Source organism: Lissotriton vulgaris, chromosome 3_1 (assembly GCF_964263255.1).
Source record: "Lissotriton vulgaris chromosome 3_1, aLisVul1.2, whole genome shotgun sequence".
NCBI lineage: Eukaryota > Metazoa > Chordata > Amphibia > Caudata > Salamandridae > Lissotriton > Lissotriton vulgaris.
The window spans coordinates 38343344-38367393 of NC_141689.1; the positions used below are offsets into that span (position 1 = coordinate 38343344).

The 24050-nt window shown below is 43.2% G+C and overlaps 1 protein-coding gene across 1 annotated transcript in view; it reads right to left on the reverse strand.

Annotated features, from left to right (window-relative positions):
- LOC147725884 (long-chain-fatty-acid--CoA ligase ACSBG2-like) overlaps positions 1–24050 on the reverse strand; it is a 428421-nt gene that overhangs the window by 75782 nt on the left and 328589 nt on the right. The window contains exon 11 of the mRNA XM_086960024.1: positions 6826–6965. Coding sequence (XP_086816150.1) covers positions 6826–6965 — 140 coding nt within the window. The remainder of the gene's footprint in view (positions 1–6825; positions 6966–24050) is intronic.

Genomic DNA, 24050 nt, shown 5'->3' on the forward strand with positions numbered 1-24050 from the left:
CCGGGGAAAAACTGAGGGGAGAGGAGCAGTGGGCAAAGTGCAGTGTACGTTGATGACAGGTGAGCAATTAAATCTGAAGAAAGGAGTACTGTGTAAAAAGCGGCAATGCCTAGGAAGTGTGCAGATACACCCGGAACCCTTTTCCAGGCGTTCCGTTAAGAGCAGCTTATGAAATGAGAGAACAGTTAAAACAGTATTTTAAACGGTATTAAAATCAATGTAAGACGCTTTTCATAAATGTACAAAAATACGTTAGGAACCCTTTACCAGGCATTCCGCTAGCAGTAAGTCCAGAGTTTCTTCCGATTTCCACTCGCGCGTCTGCATTTGCTGGGGTCTTCCATCAACGTGCCGAAGTCGCACCTGATTCCCTTTCAGAAGCTCCTCTCCATCGGAGCAATTCTGGACTCGGCACAGTTTCGGGTTTATCCTCCTGAGCAGTGAGTCCGGGATATTCAGGCTATGATTCTGATTTTTCAGCCTATATCCCGGGGTTCGGTCAGGATGACCCTCCGGCTCCTGGACCTGATGGCCTGCATCCTGCTAGTGGATCATGCCAGATGGCATATGCGGGCTCTACAGTGGGACCTGAACTTCCAGTGGGCGCAGCATTAGGGCCACCTGTCCAATCACGTCCAGATCTCTGAGGGCACTGCCCGACACTTGCAGTGGTGGCTCACGAATCGCGATTGGGTCAATTACAGATCCTTCTCCCTTCCCCAACCGGAACACACAGTTGTGACGGACGCGTCTCTTCTGGGATGGGGCAGCCACATGGGAGAGGCAGAGATCAGAAGCCTCTGGTCTCTGGCGGAGTCCGGGCTCCACATCAACCTTCTGGAGCTTCGGGCGATCCGGCTTGCACTGAAGGCATTTCTTCCCTCTGTCCGGGGAAGAGTAGTTCAGGTGTCCACGGACAACAACACAGCCATGTGGACTACAACAAACAGGGCGGGGGGTTGGGACCCAGTGTCAGGAGGCTCTGGGTCTCTGGACATGGCTGGAACATCAGGGCATTTCCCTGGTGAGTCAACACCTGGCAGGTTCTTTGAACACCAGGACGGACAAACTCAGCCGCCGGTGCATGATGGATCACAATTCGCGTCTGAACTCGGACTTGGCACAAGGTCTCTTTCATCAGTGGGGTGTAATAAATGAGACACTCTTGTGATTTTGGCACCCTATGATGACCCTCACCAGCACCATTTTAATTGACTTTAGTGTGTTCCTTAATGTATGATGGTCCTGCATTTGCCTGCTTCTCTTCTGTTCTGTAATCTTGCTGTCTTTCAGTGGGAGTAGTTACTGAGTGGCACAGTCTTGCCAAGAGCTGAGCGTGTGGGATGTGCATTTGAAGGTGTGCAGTTGTGTAGGAATATGTATTGTATTGTGCATTAGTGAGAATTATGAGTTCTTACTAGTGGCTTTGACCATTCTGTTTTCTGACTTTACCTTGCTTCATAGCAGTGCTGACTATTGCCTTTGACATGCTCTCATGTCATCTTGCTTCTCAATTCCATCTTGCTTTGGGCCTTTCTGTCCTGCACGAAGCTGCAGAGCTTAAGAGCATTGTTTTGCTTTTTCTGCACTCTGTGTGCTGGTAGAAACCGGTTCTTATCGAAGTAATGTACAGGGTCCTTCTCGAAGTCATAGCAAAGGCCTGATCAGCCAATGCTGTGCCCTTGGCACGGAGTGGTACGGAATCTGATGGGAAAAGGAGGCGAGGCTTGCTAGAAGCATCGACCAATGTTTCCATTTGTATTAAAAGGGGGAGCCTCCACTTGTCTGGTGGAATTGTAAGTTTGGGAGTTTGGATTCCGAGGGAGGGCAGACGTGTCTATCTCGGATTGAACCCTGATTGCTGAGCTCTGATCCCCAGCTGTGTAAAGACTTTCCCCGGCCAGAAGTGGGCAGTGTATGCATCCGGTGATGTATTGAGTTTTGTGATTATTGCCATTGTGATGTGAGCCAGTGGCTGTGATCGTTTGAGGTGTTTTCTTTGTGGTGTGGGAGGTGCACATCCAGAGTGATCCTCTACTCTGTATATATATCTTTCTGATCTCTTGTAGGACGTCCAGTGTATCTTATCTTATATCAGTTATTGCTTGTTTATTAATCAGTATAATAGTTTGCTCAGTTATTGATTCATGCCTTTAGATTATAAGTTTGCTACATATATTTGAATCTAATACATTTGGTATCTGAGACAGCCTTTGTTTACAGAGTATTATGTAATAAACCCCAAGCCTTATTCTAAAAGTGATTGTCTTTGCATGTTGGTAAATAAAATTCATTTTCAAAAGGTGCTGTTTGTTTTGTGTTGCAGTCTTGCTGTGCCAGGGGTGGTAAGACATGCTTAAAAGTGTATATTATTCAAAGGTGTAATGATATATTTGCCTCCCAGGTGGGAGTGCAGTGATTGGGTGTGGCTTATTGGTGGGAAGCCACATTCAAAACATTTTGAGAGCCTGGGTTAGATCAATTCGCCACCAAATAGAACGTGCAATGTCATCAGTTCGGCTCATTGAAATTTCCAAGGAGGCACTTGCTAGGAGACGCTAGGAGGCGCTTTTCGTCATGAGTGGAGTTGCGGTCTACTATTCGCCTTTCCGCCTATACCACTTCTACCCAGAGTGCTGAAGAAGATAAAGGGCCCAAGTCATCCTTGTAGCTCCGGACTGGGCTCGAAGAGTATGGTATCCCGAGCCGCTCAGCATGGCTATCGATCCCCCGATCCGACTGCCTCTTCTGGAGGATCTTCTGTCGCAGCACCAGGGGACGGTCCTCCACCCGAACCTGTCCAGCCTCCACCTCCTTGCTTGGAGATTGAGCGGCGGCATTTGGCATCTTTTGACCTGCCAACCGAAGTTTGTGATGTAATCTTGCCAGCCAGGCGTCCCTCGACTAAGACGGTATATGCCTGCAGGTGGAATAAGTTTGTGGCATGGTGCACAGTAAACGCTGTGGATCCCCTTTCTGCCCCTCTTTCAGAGGTCCTTCTATGCCACCTTTCTTTGGCCCAGCAGGGCCCTGCTCTTGGCATTATCAAGGGCTATCTCTTAACCATTTTAGCCTTTTTACACTTCCAGATCAGCCTTCCCTTTTCAAGTCCCCTGTTGTAAATAGATTCTTAAAAGGCATTACTCATCTTTTCCCTCCTGTTCCTTTCTTAATGCCTCAGTGGGAGTTGACCCTGGTTCTGACATATTTGATGCGTGCTCTCTTTGAGCCACTTCACAACTGTCCTCGCCGTCTTCTTACTTCAAAGACAGCATCTTGGTGGCCATCACCTCTGGCAGAAGAGTGAGTAAGCTCCAGGCTCTTTCTTCTAAACTTACTTTTTTCTCTGTCCATCCGGACAAAGGTGTTCTAAGGACTCGTCCTTCTTTTCTGCCAAAGGTTGTCACTGCCTTTCACATCGGGCAGACCATCACTTTGCCCACCTTCTTTTCGCCTCCGCCATCTGGACCTAAAACGTCCACTTTCGTTCTATTTGAACCGCACACAATAGTTCCATGTGGATAAACAACTCTATGTTGGCTACGTGAGCGCCAAGAAAGGTCGGGCCTTGCACAAGCGGACCATCTCTCGGTGGGTCGTTCTGTGCATAAAGGCTTGTTATTCTTTGGCTAAAAAGGAGCCTCCGGTGGGGCTGCACGCCCATTCAACCAGGGCGACGGCAGCCACTACTGCTTTGGGATGGCGAGTTCCCTTGCATGACATCTGTCAGGCAGCTACGTGGGTCTCGCTGCACACGTTTACCAAGCATTATAGCCTGGACAGCCAAGTCCTGAGAGACGGCTTCTTTGGCCGTTCTGTTCTCCAGGACTTTCTGGTGTGATCTTGGTTCGCAGACCCACCACTGGGGTTGGTATTGCTGGGGTATCTATTCTATTTTTTTTTCTTGTTCGTCCTCATTTCACCATGAATAATGCATTCTGGACCGTTTCGGTACCCTCATTACATTTGTGGTCCATGCAGATTGAGACTCCGAGCCACCCTTGCCCGAATCTTGGAGGAGAGGAGCGAGAAACTGGGTCAAACCTCCAATGAGCTCCTGGCATGATGTAATCATTGGACCTTCTATCCGAGATGATATCCAGCCCCACCTATTTTAAGGTTTTAGATCCTATTTTGACCATGTCACCTAATCTTTCCACAGCTCATTAGTGCGACCAGGGTTGCCTTTAGTATCCTGTACGTATGTTCATTTTATCGAGTTCAACCATGCTGGTGGATATGGGGGCTCAGAGTCTAACCATCTTTTACAGATTTCTCTTCTTGCCAGGAGCAACAAGTAAAAAAGTAATCCCCTTTGTGTGTTATTTAAAATCTGTCGGGACTCGTTGTTTTTCCCCTAACAACACCAGCATTTCTGTCAGAGCAATATCCTTAATAGAAATGGCCCTTAAGATGTTTTCAACGTTCTTCCAGAAGTCTTGGATCCCGGGACAGGTAAAGAAAACATGAACATCACTGGCTCTCAAAAGTTTACACCTCTTACAACTGGGAACATGTTGCATTACAAACTTAGATAATCTCTCAGGGGTCCAATAATCCTGTGAATAACAAAAAAGGGATGACGTTTAAGGTTTGCGGGTGAGACGTAGGCATATAGAGTATTTAAGGATTCGGTCCACAAATATTGTAAACAGTCTTCTTGCAGAATACCTAACCAAACCTCTGATAAAGCCTTCATTCCATCCCACTCAGCCTCTAGAAATTGACCGTACCATTTTGCTACCTCTTTGGCACCTGAATTTTTATCCTGTATAGCAGCTTCAAAGTCCCAGTTTCCCCCCCCCCTCCTCCGTAATGGTTGAAAACCAAGAGGTGAGCTGGAGATATTTAAACGTAGATAGCTTATTCCCTGACCTGTTATTCAAAACCCCTCACGGGGTCAAGCCTTCCCCGGACAGGAGATCCCCCAATAATTTATTCCTGCCTGCTTCAAAGTTAAGCTCAATGCATCTTCCAAAATACCGGTGTTCCCAGGGATTCCTAAACGGGGACCAAGTCTGACAAATAACCCATCTTTAAAAGTCTTGTCACTGTTGACCATAATATTAATGCAGATATTAAAACTTTCAACCTGTCCTTAACTCTTTTCCCCAATATAGCCCCCCAGGTGTTGGTCAGAGGTTTCCCCAGCAGCATACAAATATTTTTAAATTGGAAAGCCATGCAGTAAAGTTTAAAATCTGGCAAGACTAGCCCCTCTTTTTTGAGGCTACACCGTGGGGTATCTATTCTAAGGTAAGGAATCTATCACTTTGTGTTTCTTTCAGATGCGCAAGTTACTTATTTTCGGTAATGATATATCTGTAAGAAGCGTTAGTAGCAATAGATTCCTTACCGCCCCACCCATCCTCCCCGTTCTGTGAACTGATTTTCTAGGGTTAAGGTCAGCCCTTCAGGGCCCTAGTTTGAAGGCACCAGTGGTCAGTTTCTTGCATGGCTCTGCGCCAACGACGCCAACGATGATCGTGGAGCTGCACAATAACGCCTACCGACAAGCAGGGCTACTGCTGACGAAAACTTTCAGGTAATTCTAAGGAAAGGAATCTATCACTACTAATGTTTCTTACAGATATATCGTTACCAAAGGTAAGACACTTGTGCTTTAGGTTCTACTTAGGGTGACATATGTATTAACAAAAGGAAGATTCAGACCTGGAAAAATATTTATTTTGCTGAGTCATAATATCACTTTATAAGTCCACTAAAGGCTGCAATGGCAGGCCTGAGTCCTATTTTAGAGGGATACTTTTGATGGCACAATGAGTGCTTCAGGCCCACTTCTAGCATTTAGGAGCTTATTTATGAGAATGCCACACAGTGCATTGCAGCAAGTCACCTGCACTGTACTGGGTGACAGGGAAAGGGCAAGATGTGCCTTATTTAGGGCAATCCTTCCACTTCTGGCAGCCTAGGGCCAACGCAGGCCCCCTCGCACCATGTTGCAAGGGTGCCTGCATTGCAGGCAGGATTGTTTTTGTGCAAAAAGAGATACCTTTCTGCACAAAAGCAATCCTGAGAGGCATATTACCTGTGTGTAAGTCAATTTTACCATATTCTAGGTCGAGCAGAATATGTACCACATGCGTACCACATGCTCAGCCCATTTACCTTTAGAATATGGAATTGTTACTCATTCTTCTTTCATGATTATCAGCATGAACAAGCAGTCCATCTTATTTTAGGATTGATCAGCATGGACAAACTGCTATATAAGTTCTATAACTTTACTCTGTAAGTGATGAGCATGAACAAGACCTGCCCTTCTACTTGCAGTAATCAGCATGGACACAACCACCATCCCTCCCCTTATAATGAACAAGCTCTTCCATTTCACGTTAAGACTAATCGGCATAGATGTGCTATACCTTATGATTTTTGAATGATCATCATAGACAATCTCTTCTCCAAAACTTCACAGTCATCAGTGTGTGTAATCTCTTTCATCTCCTTATATAATCAAACATACAACTTTTCCATTTCCTCCATAATGATAAGCATGGCCAAAACCCCTTCCAAGTTCAAGAGATCTGCACAGATGCCTTTCATCTCCTACCGTTAGAGTGATCTGAATGGATAATATATCTATCTCATGTGACATTTTAGGCATTTTCCATTTTATCTTTACAAGGATCAGCATGCACAATTTCAAATCTTCAGAGTGATCAGAAGAGACAACTTCTCCCCATTTTCTTTCTGATTGATCAGCATCAGTGAGCTCTCAGTGCCTACCTTCATGGTGATAAGTATGATCAAGGGTTCCTGTTTACCTTCATTGCTGAGCATGAGCAAGCTCTGCCTTCTTACCTTCAGAGTCACCAGCATAGACAAGAACTTCCTCTTGTCGCCTACTAACATGGCGTTACTGATGATGGGCACCTCTTTTTTCAGAGCGTTCTCAATAAGAACTGGAGGAATGTTCTCGCCTCCTGCTGTGATAACCAGTTCTGCAATCAATTGGATACAAGCACCCATTATATATTGGATATTGCTCAAGTACCTTACAAAAAATATTAAACAAACATAACAGAAATGAGGGCAGTCCCAGTCTTTGTGCCCTATTTGTTTGCTTGTTATTCATACTATCAAACATATATTCTTTCGTCACATGACAGTTCTCTCTTACAGCCACATTATCCAGGTAAATTCCTTGATAATACATCAGAAGATGGAAGGAAGCTCCTTTCCAAAAAACGTTTCTGATGGCACTGGAAGTACAAGCAAAATCCTGAATAACCCTGAAATAAAATTCTGCCATTCTCAGAAAACACATGAACCTCTTTATTTTGACTGGGTGAAGAAAAATGATGTCAACTGGTTGTCTTTGGAACGGACACCATTCTTTGAAATCACATGACCTAATAGGTTAATTCCTCCCAACAAAATTAGCATTTGTTCACTTTCAATGTAAAGCCCTTATTTTTTTAAGACTTCAAGCACCTATTTACAGAATTAATGTGATTTTTAGGAGTATCACTAAAGATAAGCATGTCATCTTGGAAAAAATGCACTTTAGGCATAGGAAATAACAAAATTGTCATCAACCTTAGGAACACTGCAGAGGTGGCACACAGACCAAACTACTTACGATAGAACCTGAAACATCCAAAAGGAGTTATGAATTAAGTGAAGGTCTTTGAATCTTCTGTCAACTTACCCTGATTGCAAGAAGACATTAACTCCAAAGTATTAAAATATTTTACCTCAGAAAGTAGAGAAATCATCTCAGTTATGATAGATAAAAGGAAACAGTCTTCCGCAACCATCTCATTAGGCTGTTCTTGCAGAGAAATAGATATGTTTCTCACATTCCAAGTAACAAAGACAGCATTTGGCTTTAAACAGATGCGGTGCATATAACCCATACCACAACCCGCTTTATCAGAGAAAGTATCTGGAAAACATCTAAGTAGCATGCTAGGGTACAGAACTTGGGAATTATCACCCGAGCTACCGGGAACTTCAAGTGGTCCACTCCAACCAGAGGAGTTGAGCGGTCTAGTCTGCGGCATAAAGGAGGAGCAGGGGCCCGGGCAGAAGCTAAAAGAGAGCCGTTGGATCAGCTGTAGGCCGACGGGTGATTGGAGATCCGGAAGAGGCGAGGCTGTGACGGACGGCTGCAGAAGAGGAGGCGAAGCTACGCAGGACAGAGTATCGGAAGACGGAACACGTGGAGCTGGAGTGGAGAGTCCAGGCACTGGAAACACAGAGGAGGAGAAGCGGAGCGGCGGAGCTGACCCACGGGAGGTTTACCCAACACACATCGCGCTCGTATCCGGCTGTCCCTCTAAGCAACAGGACACCGCTATACCCATTGCTACGGTCACCGGGGACCGTAGCCAAAGGCAAGTAACGTGGGGAGAATGGTGGAGGAGGAGGTTGGAGGGCACAGGACTGTTGGGCTTGTGGCATAAATAAAGTGGTGCACGCTACATGCGAAACACGCGTTCCTTTCCCTTCCCCCATTCCTCTCTACCCTGACCCTTCCTCCAAAATAAAGATACCACGAGTCTCGGTGACCCCAAGTTCTTGGTGACGGGTGCACGCATAGAGCTTTAAGAATATATACAGTTTGTGACGGTAGTGTTCCTCTGTTTGCCTTTTGGGAGACGTCGGTACGAGTGTCCTACGGGGAAGAGTGACCTAGAGAAAGAGAGAGAAACTGAAGACTGTTTTCCTGAAACTCCAAAGACCACGCCCTGCACACTTTGTTATCTACTGCCAAGTATTTGGAAACTGTTTAACTATTTGACGCGTGAATAAAACGCTTATTGTGCTACTGTCAATGACTGTTTTGATACTTACGACAAAGTTACTTAAGGACGAAGTGTGAAAACACTTACAAGGCCAATTAAGGATAGGATCACTTTTGACTAGCTCACACATTTTTCATAGTTTGGTCCCTTCTAAACTCTATTTTAGCTTCCAAATACCTTATCAAGTTAATGGGCTTACCATCATGGCTAAAAGGATAAACATCAGGTTTATGTTATAGCACTTTGCCTTTGAATAAACAAGAAAAATAATGCCAGAAATCAAAGAAAGGCGTTCCCCAGAGTCCAAAATCATGTTTACAGTCTTACCATTTGAGGAAACCGCATTGGATGGATTTTCACAGGGTACTTTGGAAATACAATTATCATCATTTACAACCTGAAGTACAACATCTTGACCCTCAGAAGAGATTTAATCCATTTTTTCTTTCGGAAACACTTTTGCAACACTGAGCAAATAGCCCCCTTTTGCCACAGGCTTTGTAAACAACTCTGGTTGAGGACATCACTTGCTGTTGGCCACATGACTGGGAGTACCAGGTAACTTTAGTTCTCGACATATTGACAGATTTTGGGTAACTTTCAGTTTATGGAAACGTATTTTACAGAAGCAACACTATCTTTATGAATCCATAATTCCTTCACACATGCCATAGAATGCTCAGTCCATTTAGCTATGTGGATAGTAACTTCATTCAACTCGGGATCATCTTTAACCCAGAGTTCCTCTCTGATCTTATCAATATTGCACTTCAACAGAAAATTATCCCTAATCCTTTCTTCAACATAGTCGCCAAATGTCAACATGAAGCAACGTTTCTTAGGGCTGTAGCATAATCTTCTACAGCTTCATCACTGCCTTATTGCATTATGCAAAAATGAAAATGCACCAGTATAGTTCATAACCTAGGCAAAATATGTATGTCCAGCTTTTTTAAAGCAATATCAAATTAATTTAAAGAGCATAATGTTGAATCCGGGTAATCAACTGATAAATCAGAGACATTCTCAAATGTTTCTTTGGTCCTCTGCTCCTAAGCAATGTATATGCATAGAGGTTTTATTTCCAGAAGAAATATTGGAACAACAAACCTTTAATTAGTTAATAAATACTTTTTCCCATGTGGAAAATTGCACAATTGGTTTCACCAGGTGATGGGAAGAAAAAACGGAGGTGTAGAATGTTTTGCATTTTGAAATATGTCTAAGACACCCGAAAAATATTATGTAATATAAAAAGGAAAATATCAGACCAGAGAAATTTAAAAAACACCCTACAAGATGCCCAATTTAAAAGATCAAGCCCGTAAAAAATAATGAGTGAGAATAGCCAACAAATATAAACTCACTATAGTGCAGTACACTATTAATCCAAGTTTATGTTCACAGCTTTCAAGATGAAGAGATAAATCCAAAATGTGTTAGTTGGAAAATACACTGCAAATTCCTTTCGACAGAGGTTTCAGATAAGAACTTTCAGTTTCAGTACTGCAGACATTCTGTAGATAGGTAGAGGCAGAAGCATGTAGCCAATAGTATGTATGAGGATAATCTCATCGCAAATGTAAGGAATCGCAGAATTTGCAATTCCTTAAGTTTGTGTAAGCATTTAAGGAATCGCAAATTGCGATTCATTAAATGCTATGTATGAAGCACCCAAGTTGTGCGATTTCTCATTAAGAAATCGCAAATTACCATTGACTTCAAGTTGGTGGTAACTTGCGATTTATTTCCCAAATGCACTTTTTGGCATTTGCAAAGGTGCCATGTATGTGCGCCATATGTGCACACATTCATTTCAGGGGTACATCAGGGTGTCCTTATGACACCCTGGCACCCTTGAAATTATTCTCAATTTGCAATTCTCAAATTGCGAATCACAAATTGAGAATGACTTTCCATTTATTCCCATGGGTCTCCTGGCCCATAGAAATGAATGGGAAAGTATTCCTTAATTGCGATTTCGCAATTTGCTAATCGCAATTAAGGAATACTAAGAATTCTAAAAAAAATTGTGATTTCTTTGATACATTTTGCAATTCTCAAATAGCAATTTCTAAAAAATCGCTATTTGGGAATTCCAAATGAGGATGTTGATACATATGGCCGTTAGTGAGGTAAAGAAAGATATTCACATTTTTGGCAGGAAACAACAAAATGCAACTAAATTTAAAGTATCTCTGGCAACAGAAAGGAGCTTGTCCCCGATGGTGTCTAGTGAGGCTGGTGGCACAATATTGCAGACAGGACTTACAACAACTAAATTAGCAAATTCTAATAAAACTGTTAAACAGAGTGCCTCCACACCAGCTAAGAGTTCAGGGCCAGGGGATTTAGAGATGGACAAGGAACTTTTAGTAAAGAAATGCAAAAATAAAAGAGCAGTTGCAGTTTATATGGCGAGTAAACCAGAATCAGAAGGGAATTGGATTTGGGTCCGTAAAGAAATTAACAATGAAGGAAGATTAGCTAGTTTGAAGGGCAGAAGAGTTCTTGAGGCTGCATCTACAGGTGTTTTGCACACCATCGGAGAGAGGTGCTGCGAAGCAAACTAAAGGGCAGTAAAGAAGTTTTTGACAGGTCTCTTGCGTCCTGCAACAAAACTAACAAGGATGGGGAGAATTTTTAGGTAAATTTTCCCACACCGATGGATTCAAAGAGAGCGGCGCACTATGCTAAAGCCATAAACTTGAAAGTATTTGATGGGGGGGTCAGGGACGGGGTATGTCCAGGTAGAAGAGGAGCGGGAGGAAGGGGGCAGGGTAGTGGGGGTGGTAGGCCAAGTATGGGGCAATGATGTTTTTGAGTCATTAGTCATTAGAAGAAGGCGAAATTGAGGACGATGGGGAACATTTTAAATCAGAACGAGAGTTGACTTGGGTTCAGGGGGAGATACTAAAGCGTCTCAAGAGATTATTTTTAAAAGAATTTACCATACATGGGGTTATCAATGCCTTTAGGTTCTCCTTTAAATAAGGCTACCAAAGAAAAAATTTGGAAGGGAGAATTTGTAGATGTTTTCAAACTTTTTCATAGAGAAATACAATCAAAGGAAGGTTCAGGAGAAAAAGTGTGGGAATTGGCAAAGAGGCCAAGGGTACCAACTAATATTGATTCATGGACATCAGCTTTCATTATTTTTGCCATTGTGTATTTCAAAAGTCTCCAGACAGATCAGTGGCGATATTCAAATATTTAGACGCAATAAGGAAAGCTTATTCTGAATTTGGAGGGTACGCTTGGCTACATTACGATGAGGATTTCCGAACTAGATTAGTTTTAATTCCTGAAAAACCAGGGGAGGTGGATAACGAGCTCTGGGTTCAATGGATGTACCCTCAGAGGTCTCCACCTTCTATGCACACCGCAAGTGGCCTGGCAGTTCCTAACCCTTGCAAATAAAAACACGAGTGCTCCAGGTGCGGTGGGAAACATGCCATTTTGCAATGCTTTGAGGACCAGTCCAGTTGGGGAGGTTTTAACCAGAATAGAAGGAGAGGCTATGCATTTTACCCTGGGAACAAGGGATTTTACACCAATTTATGTGGAAACTTTATGCCATTGGTTTAAATGTTATCCTGAGACAAACGAAGCAACAATGTTGGAATGGGTTTCAGAGAGGGGTTTAGGCTAGGTTATCAAGGGCCTAGATGCGCAGATTCCCTTGAAAACTAAAATCTGAAAACAAATTCCCTCAACTGGTGAGAAAGAAACTTCTATTGGAAGTGTAAGAAGGGAGGATGGCAGGTCCTTTTGATTATTGGTCATTCCCAGACCTCATTATTTATCCCTTGGCCGTAATTCCCAAGAAAACTGAAGGGGAATTTAAAAAGATGCAACATTTATCATGGCCTCAAGGTCTCTCTTTCAATGATTTTATCGCCAAAGAGGATTCCATGGTCAAGTCAATACCACTTTATTCGATTATTTAAAATCATACAAAGTACACACAAACATACAAAAATTCCATTCATTATACTCTGTAAAAACATCATAAAAAGTTTTTAAAAACCGTCATTAACAGTGTATTTAAAAGTTTATCAAAAGGCATACTTTAACCCTTTCCAGGCTCATGACGAGCTGGGCTCGTCATGGAGTAGCCTCCTCAAACACTGATGACGAGCCCAGCTTGTCATACATAATGGGAGTAACGATTTCTCAGCACAGCATGGGAATATGCTGAGCAGCCATGGGGTTAAAAACATGAGGTAGGTGAAAATGCAGTTGAAGAGATCATGATCACAGAATATCCATTCCCACAACATTATTTATACATCTTAACTTCTTTGCACGAATAGCAGCAACCAGAAAACTAGCCACATTAAAAATTACACAGGGAGTATTAAGCTTCTGTAAGTATAGTAAAACTGGCCTCGCCTGGGCAATCCCCGAAAATCTTAACAAGGGTTTTAAAAATGTTGACCTTCTCTCGTTATAATATCCGCAAAAGAAAGTAAAGTGCATTGTATCCTGTTTAGACATTTCATTGCATTTGCAAAGTGCCGTATCCTCAGGCTTACTCCACCCATCACAGACTCCCAAGGCATAATACATTAGGTTAAACCTAAACTTTGTCAATAAAATGCGGTGTAAAGGCCTTGTAACTATCTGTTGGACAGTAAATAAAGTGCTCTTACAAGGGGTTTTTTAAGCTCAATCGCCTCCCTCTCCATGACTCTACGGGCCATAAAATTGTTTCTCACCCAAACAATGTCCCCTTTAACAATAGAAGCCGGGTTTTCAAATAGTTCAGGTCGGCCCAGTTGCCTCAGCTCATGGCAAACGTAGGAAAACCACTGGATATCCTTAGCTTTATCACGTTTAAGACAGTCTTTCATTATCAGATGATTTAGGTGTAGGTCTGAATTAATCCATACTTTCAGCCAACAAATAAGGGGGGCCACACTAATAGAATCTGCCATAGACCCCATCCCTAGCTCCTGATTTACTGAAAAGGTAGGGGAAGATTGAGGGACTGCAAGGATAAAACGGAAGAATTTGTTCTCAACTTTTTGTAATTCCTCCGCTTGCTTATACCCCCAGATTGCTGAACCAAACATTGCTGCTGAAAGACATTTGGCCTTATAGATGGAAAGTACAGCTTCGCATGGCCTGCCTCCTAGTCTTTGGGCGAAACTTTTGACGGCCGAAGTTGCCCTGGTCATTGAGTTTTTTTTTGCCATAAGTTCAATTCATCGAATGCCCAGATATGTGAAGGATTTTACCCTTTTTACTTCTGCATCCTTGCAGAAAAATGTTCTAGCCTTCTTTCTTCCAGGCCCCATTACCATAGTGTGAGATTTAGCACTGTTTACAACCAGGTACAGGGAAACACCAAACGTACTCAGAAGTCTTTGTAGACCGAGTGGGGTACGGGCTATTAGGACCGCGTCATCCGCGTATAGGAGAACTGGGATGGAAGTTTTTCCTATACGAGGGATGTCCAGTGTAGATGTTAACAAATATTTATCTAAAGAATTAACATATAGAGTAAAAAGGAGAGGGGCCAGAATGCACCCTTGTCTGACCCCTCAACCTGATTTAAAAGACCGTGAGCAAGCGCCTTCCTGAGTTAACCTTACACTCGCGATTCAATCCCTATGTAGGTCTGCTAAAAAATATACCAGGCTAGGCTCAAAACCCAGGTCCAGTAACATCCTACACAGCTTTGATCTATTAACTAGATCAAACGCTGTGGAGAGGTCCATGAAACCAAGATAAATCATCCCTTTGGCCGCTCTAGTGTACTTCTGTGATAGCAGATAAAGATTCAGGCACTGATCCTCTGTGCTTCTGCCTACTCTGAACCCATACTGACAATCCGACAAGATATTATTGTCTGTAGACCATTTTGTCAATTTGTTCTAAATGACTCTACCCATAATTTTCACCGATGAATCAATCAATTAAATGGGTCGGTAGCAGCGCGGGTCCCCTCTTTGTCCCTTCTTAAACACCGGTATTATGATAGATTTAGCCCATGTTTCAGGAAAACCTGCTTTAACAGTTGAATTAAAAACATTTGTCAGGATGTTTGCCCACTCCTTTGGATTACTCTTGAATAAATCCACAGGCACGCCGTCTGGGCCTGGCGCCTTGTTACTTTTGGTATCATTTATGGCCCGCTCCACCTCCTTTGTACTAAAAACCACATCTCTCTTTTCATCATCTCCCGTGTCTGACAAAAAAGGTGGAAAATGTGTCTTACTAGCATAAATCATTTCAAAATGGGAGATCCAGTCCTGCTCTGGGATGTTAATGTCCAGCTGCCCATTCTCATTCCCGGTAAAAAGAGGATTATTAACTATATCCCAAAACTTAGCACTTTCAATACTGCCGTGTCCATTAGGCTTTCCCAGGCTCTTTGTTTAATTTCCTTTTTTATGGTTAACTGGGCATTTTTATAGTCTTTCCTTAGACCCTTAATTAAAAGATTATCTCTGGGTTTGTTTTTCAGTGCTTTCATCAAGGATTGGTGCGCCCTAGAGCAGTTGGAATCAAACCATCGTTTCAGTATAACCTGTTTATATTTAGCTGGGCGTGTAAGTTCGAGGGCCACCTGTTTACAGATTTTTTCAAAGGCAATAATTATTTCCTTCCCCTGTGGAGACTGATTATTACATATTTCCAGTTCATCCTTAACTCTAACAAGTAAACTATTTAACAGATCTTCAGGTATAATTGTAGACCATTTCAGCTTCCTCCCTTGCTCTTTTGTTTTAACATGTGTTGGCCCTCTAACCCCCAACCCTATTTCTCGAAATTTAAAACCGCAATCAAGTTTAATAATCACTGGATTATGATCACTAAGGGGCATATTATCAAGGGATTTATCTCCGCTTTTTTGGCTTTAAAAGCCAAGAAAGCGGAGATAAAATTATCTCCCTATCAGCAACAGGGTGCTAACACGCAAATTCGCATGTTAGCACCCTTTTTCTCTACGCTTCTCCTTGCATCTCTAATGAGATGCAAAGGGGGCGTTCCAGAGAAAAATAATAGGAGAAATGTTGTTAAGCGACATTTCTCCTATTATCAAGGAATTCGCTAACCCTGTTAGTGATAAAAAAAAGCAGCGCTAACCGCGGTTAGCACTGCTTTTTTTACACCTGGTATTTTCCTGACTTAGCCATGATATCCTATGGAAGGTGGATATCATGGCTAAATTTGTGAGCCCCTATCATCAAGCTAACTCCAAACTTCGAGAGATTATCGTTGGTTTTCCAGCGATAATCTCTCAATTGGCAGTTAGAGCAAGGATTTTTATCACTACTGAGATAAACCTTGCTAATAGCAAGTTATCTCTGCAATAATTTCCGGCGATGTTAGCGTTAAAAAATGTGTTGCTAAGCATCGTTAGCGGTAAATATCGCTAAACGTTGGTAATATGCCCCATTATTGGGACAAAAATGCATTATACACAATTACATGTTTTAACAAGGCCGGTGAGATAAATATGTAGTCGATAATTGAATTATTCTCCCGACCCTTAAATGTAGAAACCCTCTCTTGGTTGTCATAAAAGCTCGGTTCATATAAATCACAGGATGCCAGAAAATGTTCCAGAGCCTCCCCCTTCATTGTATGTTCAAAATGGGGGACTGAAGCAAAGGCGGACCATGGTCCTCCCTTATTCGACAATTATGTTCACACAAATGAATATTAAAATCTCCCAAAACAATAATATACACGAAAGTGGTTTGTTGACTTTTATAATCTTCTAAAAAGTGGGTCAAAAGAAGAAGATGTTCGTTGCGTTGCCCCCCCTCCTCTGCATTATAAAAATTTATCACAAGCGTTTTGCCGTGGCTTGGGTCCATAAATTCTATGGCAAGTACATTTGGGGATTGAACATCCAACATTCTTACTGACCCTTTTAATTTAATGGATACTAGGAGCATTAGCCCCACCTTTGATCTCCCAGCTAAAGAAGGATTCCATGGTCAAATTTGCTTCCATTGACACAGCTTTGGCCATGATAAGAAAAATGGGTGCCAACACAGTGCTTGCAAAATGTGACATCAAATCTGCCTTTCCACTATTACTAGTGAATCCATTAGACTTCTCTCTGCTGGGTATCTATTTTGAAGGACATTTTTTCGTTGATAAAGCGCTCCCCATTGGCTGTGCAATTTCTTGGGGTGACACATTACCTAAATTACTTTTTATTTATGGGAGCTGCGGGCTCCCAACAGTGTGAAAAGGCATTAAGAGAATTCAAATTGGTGACGAAAGAGTTAGGGGTGCAACTGGCAGGTGAAAAAAACGAAGGTTCTAATTGTTGCTTAACATATCTGGGCATTGAGATAGATACGATAAAAATGGAAGCTAGACTTCCAAACAAGAAAATACTGGAGATGACAAGTATATTAGAGCATGCAAGAAAGTGTCATAAGTTGACACTGTCTGAGGTTCAATGCTTATTGGGTCATCTAAATTTTGCTTGCCGTGTAGTAAGGGCAGGTAGAACCTTTTGTAGAAGACTTGGTTTTTCCATGTCTGGTGTTAAGCTGCCACATTACAGAATCAGAATATCTGCTAACATGAGAGCTGACTTCGAAGTGTGGCTAATGTTCTTAAGAGCATTTCATGGTGTCATAATCTGGTCATTAGACAAAGATTTTGTCTGCCAGGTGCAACTACATTCAGATGCTTTTGGCGCAAATGGATTTGTTCTGTTTTGGGACAGAAAATGGTGGGTGGAACATTGGCCAGCTATATGGGTTTCAGAAAAGAAAAGCATTGCATTTCTTGAATTTTTTCCATTAATAGCTGCATTGGCAGTTTGGGGGAAGAATCTAGAAAACAGGACAGTGTTGTATCATGTAGATACCAGTAGTGGATTTGGTAAAGGGTCAGAGGGCCAAAGACAAACAATTATTGAGGTTTTTACAAAGATTCATGTTGGGCTGCCTAATGTTTAACATAGTAGTCTAGGTTAGACACATACCTTTAGTTGACCATATCATTGCAGATGCGCTATCTCGTTTTCAGTGGCAGAGATTCCGTGGTTTGGCGCCCAGAGCAGATCTGCAGAATACTCAGGTGCCTAACAAGGTATAGGATTCAGCAAACTGAAAGCTCAGCAACTTATTGAAAACTCTCTGGCAAAAAGCACCAAATTGGCCTACAGGAGAGCATGGTTAGAGTTCCTAGATTCAGGTGCCTCTTATAGAGCTAATACCAACGAAGGGAGTAAGAAACGTAAGAATGACATAATTAAATTCATTATGATAAACGTAGAAAAGAATATTTCTTCAACAACAGTAGCTGAGAAATTAGCAGGTGTGACCATTTATGGGAAGTTCTTTTAGGGATATGAACCATCAGCGGTGGAAATGGGTAGAAGAATACTTCAAGGTTGGGCAAAAATAAAAAAGAGAGGTCAATTAAAGCAAGAGCCAATCTCTCGAAAACTTTTATATAACATAACAAAATGTTTGAGATTGATCTGTTTCTCTGATTTTCTATATTGTTTATTCAAGCTATGCATGATCTGGTTCTTTTTTAGCGCTTTCAGAATATCCGAATTGTTAGGAAAAGTAAAAAATGATGACCCCAAAGTTAAAAATGTTTCTCTTGTTAAGAATTCCATAGGTATTTTTCTCGAAAGTTTCAAAACGGATCAAATTGGTAGGGGTTCCAAAATAATTTTGCAAAGAATAAAAGGACCATTATGCCCTATTTAAGCTTGGTTGGAATTTCTAGAGGTGGGAGGCGCTGCTTTTTAATTTGTATTTAGGCATCAAGATGGCTCCCCTCTCAAGGCTCCCCAATTGCTGCCAATTCAGAGAAAGAGTGTAAAGAACTTAGGTGTGAACCCATTCAACTTTGGTATCTATTCATTTAGAATTTGTGCTGCTTCAGAAGCCGCTAGGTGGGGGTTTTCACTCAGCAATGTAAAGAAGCTGAGCGTTGGTCTTCGGACTGTTGCCTTAGATACATTAGAGATTTGGATACTGAAGTACATAACCAAGCATATTAATTGTTATTTCTTTTCAGGTTTGACGCCTGGTTTCAAATTGTAACAAAAGCGCGTATGGATAGTTGGACATTCATTCGTTACGTGGGCTGCAAAGCAAGCAGAGAAGACACATTTTGGGAAAAATATGGGTTTTCGTTCAGATGAAGTTTTCGGTGTTTGGTAGGGGAAAAGTGGCATGAAGTGGGGTCAATAATGCCTTGATGAGTGAAATGTCTTTCATGAGTAAACCTGAAATTATATTAATTCACCTGGGGGAAAATGATTTGGTGCAGCTATCGGGCTGGGGTTGCTCATAGAAATAAAAGCTGATTTGGAATTGTTAGCAAAAATAGAAAGGGCAAGGAGAAAAGTGAACAGAGAATTACATCGCTTTTGTTCAATTAATTGCTTTTATTGGTTAGCCCATAGTGATATTACAAAAGAGGACTATCATTTTTTTCGAAACAATGCGGTGCATCTTTCTTTTATTGGCAACAAGATTAATACTCTGAATATAAAAGAAATGATTACAAAAATCTTGCAATTAAAAGCCGGGTGTTAACGATAAGCTGTTGGGCAACAGCTTTATTATATTTGTAGTAAACTTCTCTTATCCCCCACCATGCCCCCACCTTTTTTCCATTCTCTTATGCCTCCTCCCCTTTCACCCCCCACCATAACTCCTCACTAAGCAAGCAACATTTCTCTTGTTTCAAAGTTCTTTACCTGGTAATTGTCTTATTAGGCAAAAGTTGTGAATAATTTATCTATCTTAAAATAATAAAGTATTTCATCTGTTCAGCGACAGTGTGTGTTTTTATATAACAAAAACGTGTCAGAACAAAGAAAACTTTGGTTTTCAAGCGTAATGGGGGACAGGGAAAACTCTTGGGTCAGGGTTTTTCCTGGTGGCAGAATTGGGGAAGATCAAGAAAGGCAGGAAGGGTTGGGGGTATTCTGAATAGCTTCGGACATAGGGAAAAAGGGAAGAAAGGAATAAGGCAAGAGGTAGGCCGGAGATGTAGATAGAGGTTGTGGGGGTGGATTAATCAGAACAATGTTTGGGTAGGTTGTTGTGAGGAATTGTTTACGAGCGGGGGGGGTGATAGAATTGAATATGTATTTGTAAGGCCTGATTTGCATATATGTATTAAATGAAAATACTTACATGTCCAATAAAGTAGCATTTTATCCTGAGGATGTTCTTATTGCCCGAAGAGGGCTCCTGGGGGTGGCATTGGGGTGGCATTCCCAAGAGCCCTGATGTAAGCTATAAATGTAATTCTTGCATTTATGTATATATATATATATATATATATATATATATATATATATATATATATATATATATATATATTATATATATATATATATATTACCTAGTGGCGGTCGCCAGTAGGTAGTTATAGTTAGGACCTACTTTCCATAGGAAATCCACAACATTCTATTTGGAATAACTTTGTTTGGGGTGATTCATCAAGTGGGGGCCGAAAAAAAGGGGGTCCCAAAACTTGTTTTCCCCATGCAATTTTCCATAGGGACCTTTAGCCAGGGTTACAGCCCGAACGGCTGAACGGAATTACACCAAATTTGGCAGAGAGGTAGAGATTGTGCTTTTTGTTAAATGGTGTAAATCCGTTCAGTAGTTCCTAAGAAAATCAAAAATTATAGCGATATCTAGAGACAAAGTACGGCACGCGTACCGAAATCCATACAATTACGAGCACGAGCTGCATGCTGATTGGATGTCAACTATCTGTCAACACTCCAAACCAGGAAGTGTTGGCAGCCATCTTGTGCCTCGGTAGCACCGAGTCACAAGAAAACAGTAAAGCAAAGTTGAAAAATAAGGAAATGGGGCAGGGTAGAAACATGTTGACCCTCTAGGCCTGCTCAGGGGGTCCCACATGGATCTTTAGGCGCAAACATTTATTTATTTTTAACAATAAAAAAACGCAGGGTACGCATATTGTACTTGTACGCGGTAGAAAAGGAAAAAAAAACTAGAAGTTCGTTTTATTCTTAATTAGCTCCCGGGGGGGCCAAATCCCGGGAGCAATTTTTTTCTATAATGGGGGGCTTGGAAGTGTCCAACAGGAACAAAAGAACAAAGAAAAAAAACTAATGTCGAAGACAGCAATGCTCCTGCTTCCTGCGTTTTATCATGTCAATAGACTGTTTCCCATAATACAAAAGTTTATTGAAATAAATGCATAGAATTTTAACTTTAGCAACATCAGGATCAATTTGTGGGTGTGGACTGCTTGCTGAAAATGTTGCTGCAGCAGTTGATGTGGTTGGTGCAGTAGCAGGTGGGTTGTCCTTCAACCTCTGGGTTGCAGCTCGAGCAAAGTTGTTGGGGTGTAAGTTCTTCAAGTGTTGCTCCATATTAGCTGTGCCAAAGGAGCATTTTTGAGATAGATCACCCCTTGAAAGAGTTTGGAAAATTTTACAGGTTACTTTTGGAGCATTAACCTTTTTTTGCCCTTCTGAAAAAGTAAAAAACTGCCAAATTAGAGCTTCTTTCCTCTTCTTTGGAAGTTCTTCAGGAATGAAATATTTCATAGAAGAATGGCAGGAAGATGAGTCCATTGCTGTTAATATGGTAAACTTCGTTCTATTTGACAAGATTCTCAGAAGAGATGCTTCTTCTTAGAAAGTCAAAGTAGAAATATTAAAATGGGACAGAAGTTTCAACAGTGCAATAGGAAGTGTTATGAACCAATCAAATCTCTTCTTTTAAAGTCACATGGCTTTGCGTACGCTTACGCTGTGCTTACTGTGCTCTTACGATGCGAGTACGCATGATGTTCCACCGTGACTTGTGTAATTGCTTTAAAAAGTAATATAGGATTAATGGAACTTAAAAAAATGTTTTCATAATTATCCTAGATAATGTCTTCTGTTAGTATGTTCATTAAATACATAAATATATGTTTTTAAACAATTAAAAACATTTGCGTCTTTGCGTACGGGCGCCGTACATGACGTCACACGGAAGCTTTGATGCAACGTGTAACGTGAAAGCGTATTCGTAGCGTATGCTGAGAATGATTAGCAGTACAAACTGTGGTGAGATCACTCTCAGGGCGCGCTATGAGAATGGTTAGAAGTGGTCACTCATTGGAGATCCGATTCAGCTGTGTGGCTTATCCACGGTATCATAACGTTACTTTTTAGCCTGTTTAAGTTTGAGGTTTGCATGAAATACTATGCTATAGGCAGATATGGATCTTCAGGCAGCGCTTAGCTCCATGAAGCTTGGTTATTATCATTTACATATAGGTGCCTGAGGGAGGGAAAAGAAGTCTATCTGAATGGCGAGGATTGCAGAATCAATCAATCAATCAATCATCGTATTTATATAGCGCACTACTTACCCAGAGGGTCTAAAGGCGCTGGGGGGGGATCCGCTACTGCTCGAACAGCCAGGTCTTGAGTTGCTTCCTGAAGGCGAGGTGGTCCTGGGTCAGGCGGAGGTGGGTGGGGAGGGAGTTCCATGTCTTGGCGGCGAGGTAGGAGAAGGACCGTCCCCCTGTGGTGGCTCTGCGGATGCAGGGGACGGCGGCGAGGGCGTAGCTGGTCGAACGGAGCTGGCGTTTGGGAGCGTAGAAGTTGAGGCGGCTGTTGAGGTATCCTGGGCCTTGGCTGTGTAGGGCTTTGTGTGCGTGGGTGAGGAGACAGAAGGTGATTCTCTTGTAGACCGGGAGCCAATGCAGATCTCTCAGGTGTCCGGAGATGTGGCTGCGACGGGGGATGTCCAGGATGAGTCGTGCTGAGGCGTTCTGGATCCGCTGGAGTCTCTTCTGAAGTTTGGCGGTGGTTCAGCGTAGAGGGTGTTGCCGTAGTCCAGACGGCTGGTGTCGAGGGCCTGGGTGACCGTCTTCCTGGTCTCGGTGGGGATCCACCGGAAGATCTTACGTAGCATGCGCAGGATATTGAAGCACGAGGAGGAGACGGCGTTTACTTGTCTGGTCATGGAGAGGGAGGAGTCCAGGATGAAGCCCAGGTTGCGTGCGTGGTCTGTTGGTTTGGGTGCGCTGCCTAGGGCGGGGGGCCACCAGGAGTCGTCCCAGGCGGAGGGTGAGGATCCCAGGATGAGGACTTCCGTCTTGCCCGAGTTCAGTTTCAGGCGGCTGTTCTTCATCCATTCGGCTACCTCTTTCATCCCTTCGGGAAGGTTGGCTCTGGCGGTGGCGGGGTCGTTGGTAAGGGAGAGGATCAGCTAGGTGTCGTCGGCGTAGGAGATGATGTTGAGGTTGTGCTGGCGTGCGATGTCTGGGAGGGGGCTCATGTAGATGTTGAAGAGGGTTGGACTGAGCGAGGAGCCTTGAGGGACGCCGCAGATGACTTCGGTGGCTTCATATCTGAACGGGGGGAGGCGGACTCTCCGTGTCCTACCGGCGAGGAAGGAGATGATCCACTCCAGTGCCTTCTCCTGGACTCCGACGTTGCTGAGGCGTTGTACTAGGGTACGATGGCAGACAGTGTCGAAGGCTGCGGAGAGGTCGAGGAGGATGAGGGCCGCTGTTTCTCCGTTGTCGAGCAGCGCTCGGATGTCATCGGTGACTGCGATCAGGGCGGTCTCGGTGCTGTGGTTGGCCCGGAAGCCAGACTGCGAGGGGTCGAGGGAGCCGTTCGTCTCGAGGAAGGCGGCCAGCTGCTTGTTGACGGTCTTCTCGATGACTTTTGCAGGAAACTGGAGCAGCAAGATGGGGCGGTAGTTCTTGAGGTCGGTGGGGTCAGCCGATGGCTTCTTGAGTAGAGCGCTGAGTTCGGCGTGCTTCCAGCTCTCCGGGAAGGTAGCGGTATTGAAGGAGGTGTTGATGATGTCCCGCAGGTGGGGTGCGATGATAGCGTCGGCCTTGTTGAAGACGTGGTGAGGGCAGGGGTCGGTTGGAGTTCCGGAGTGGATGGAGTTCATCGTGCGGACGGTGTCTTTGGTGCTGATCGGAGTCCAGGAGCGGAGGGTGGTGGTGGGGGGCGGTGGTTCGCTCGTGGTGCTCGTCGGTTGAGTGCTGAAGCTGTTGTGTATGTCCGCGATCTTGTTGTGGAAGTAGGAGGCGAGGGAGTTGCAGAGGTCTGGCGAAGGGGTGATGTCGTTGTTTCCGGCGTTGGGGTTGGAGAGCTCTTTGACGATGTTGAAGAGTTCTCTGCTGTTGTGTGCGTTGTTGTCCAGTCGTTCCTTGAATGCAGATTTCTTGGTGGCGCGGATGAGTTGGTGGTGTTTCCGGGTGGCGAGCTTGAGGGCAGTCATGTTGTCCGGTGTTGGGTCTCTGCGCCAGGTTCTCTCGAGG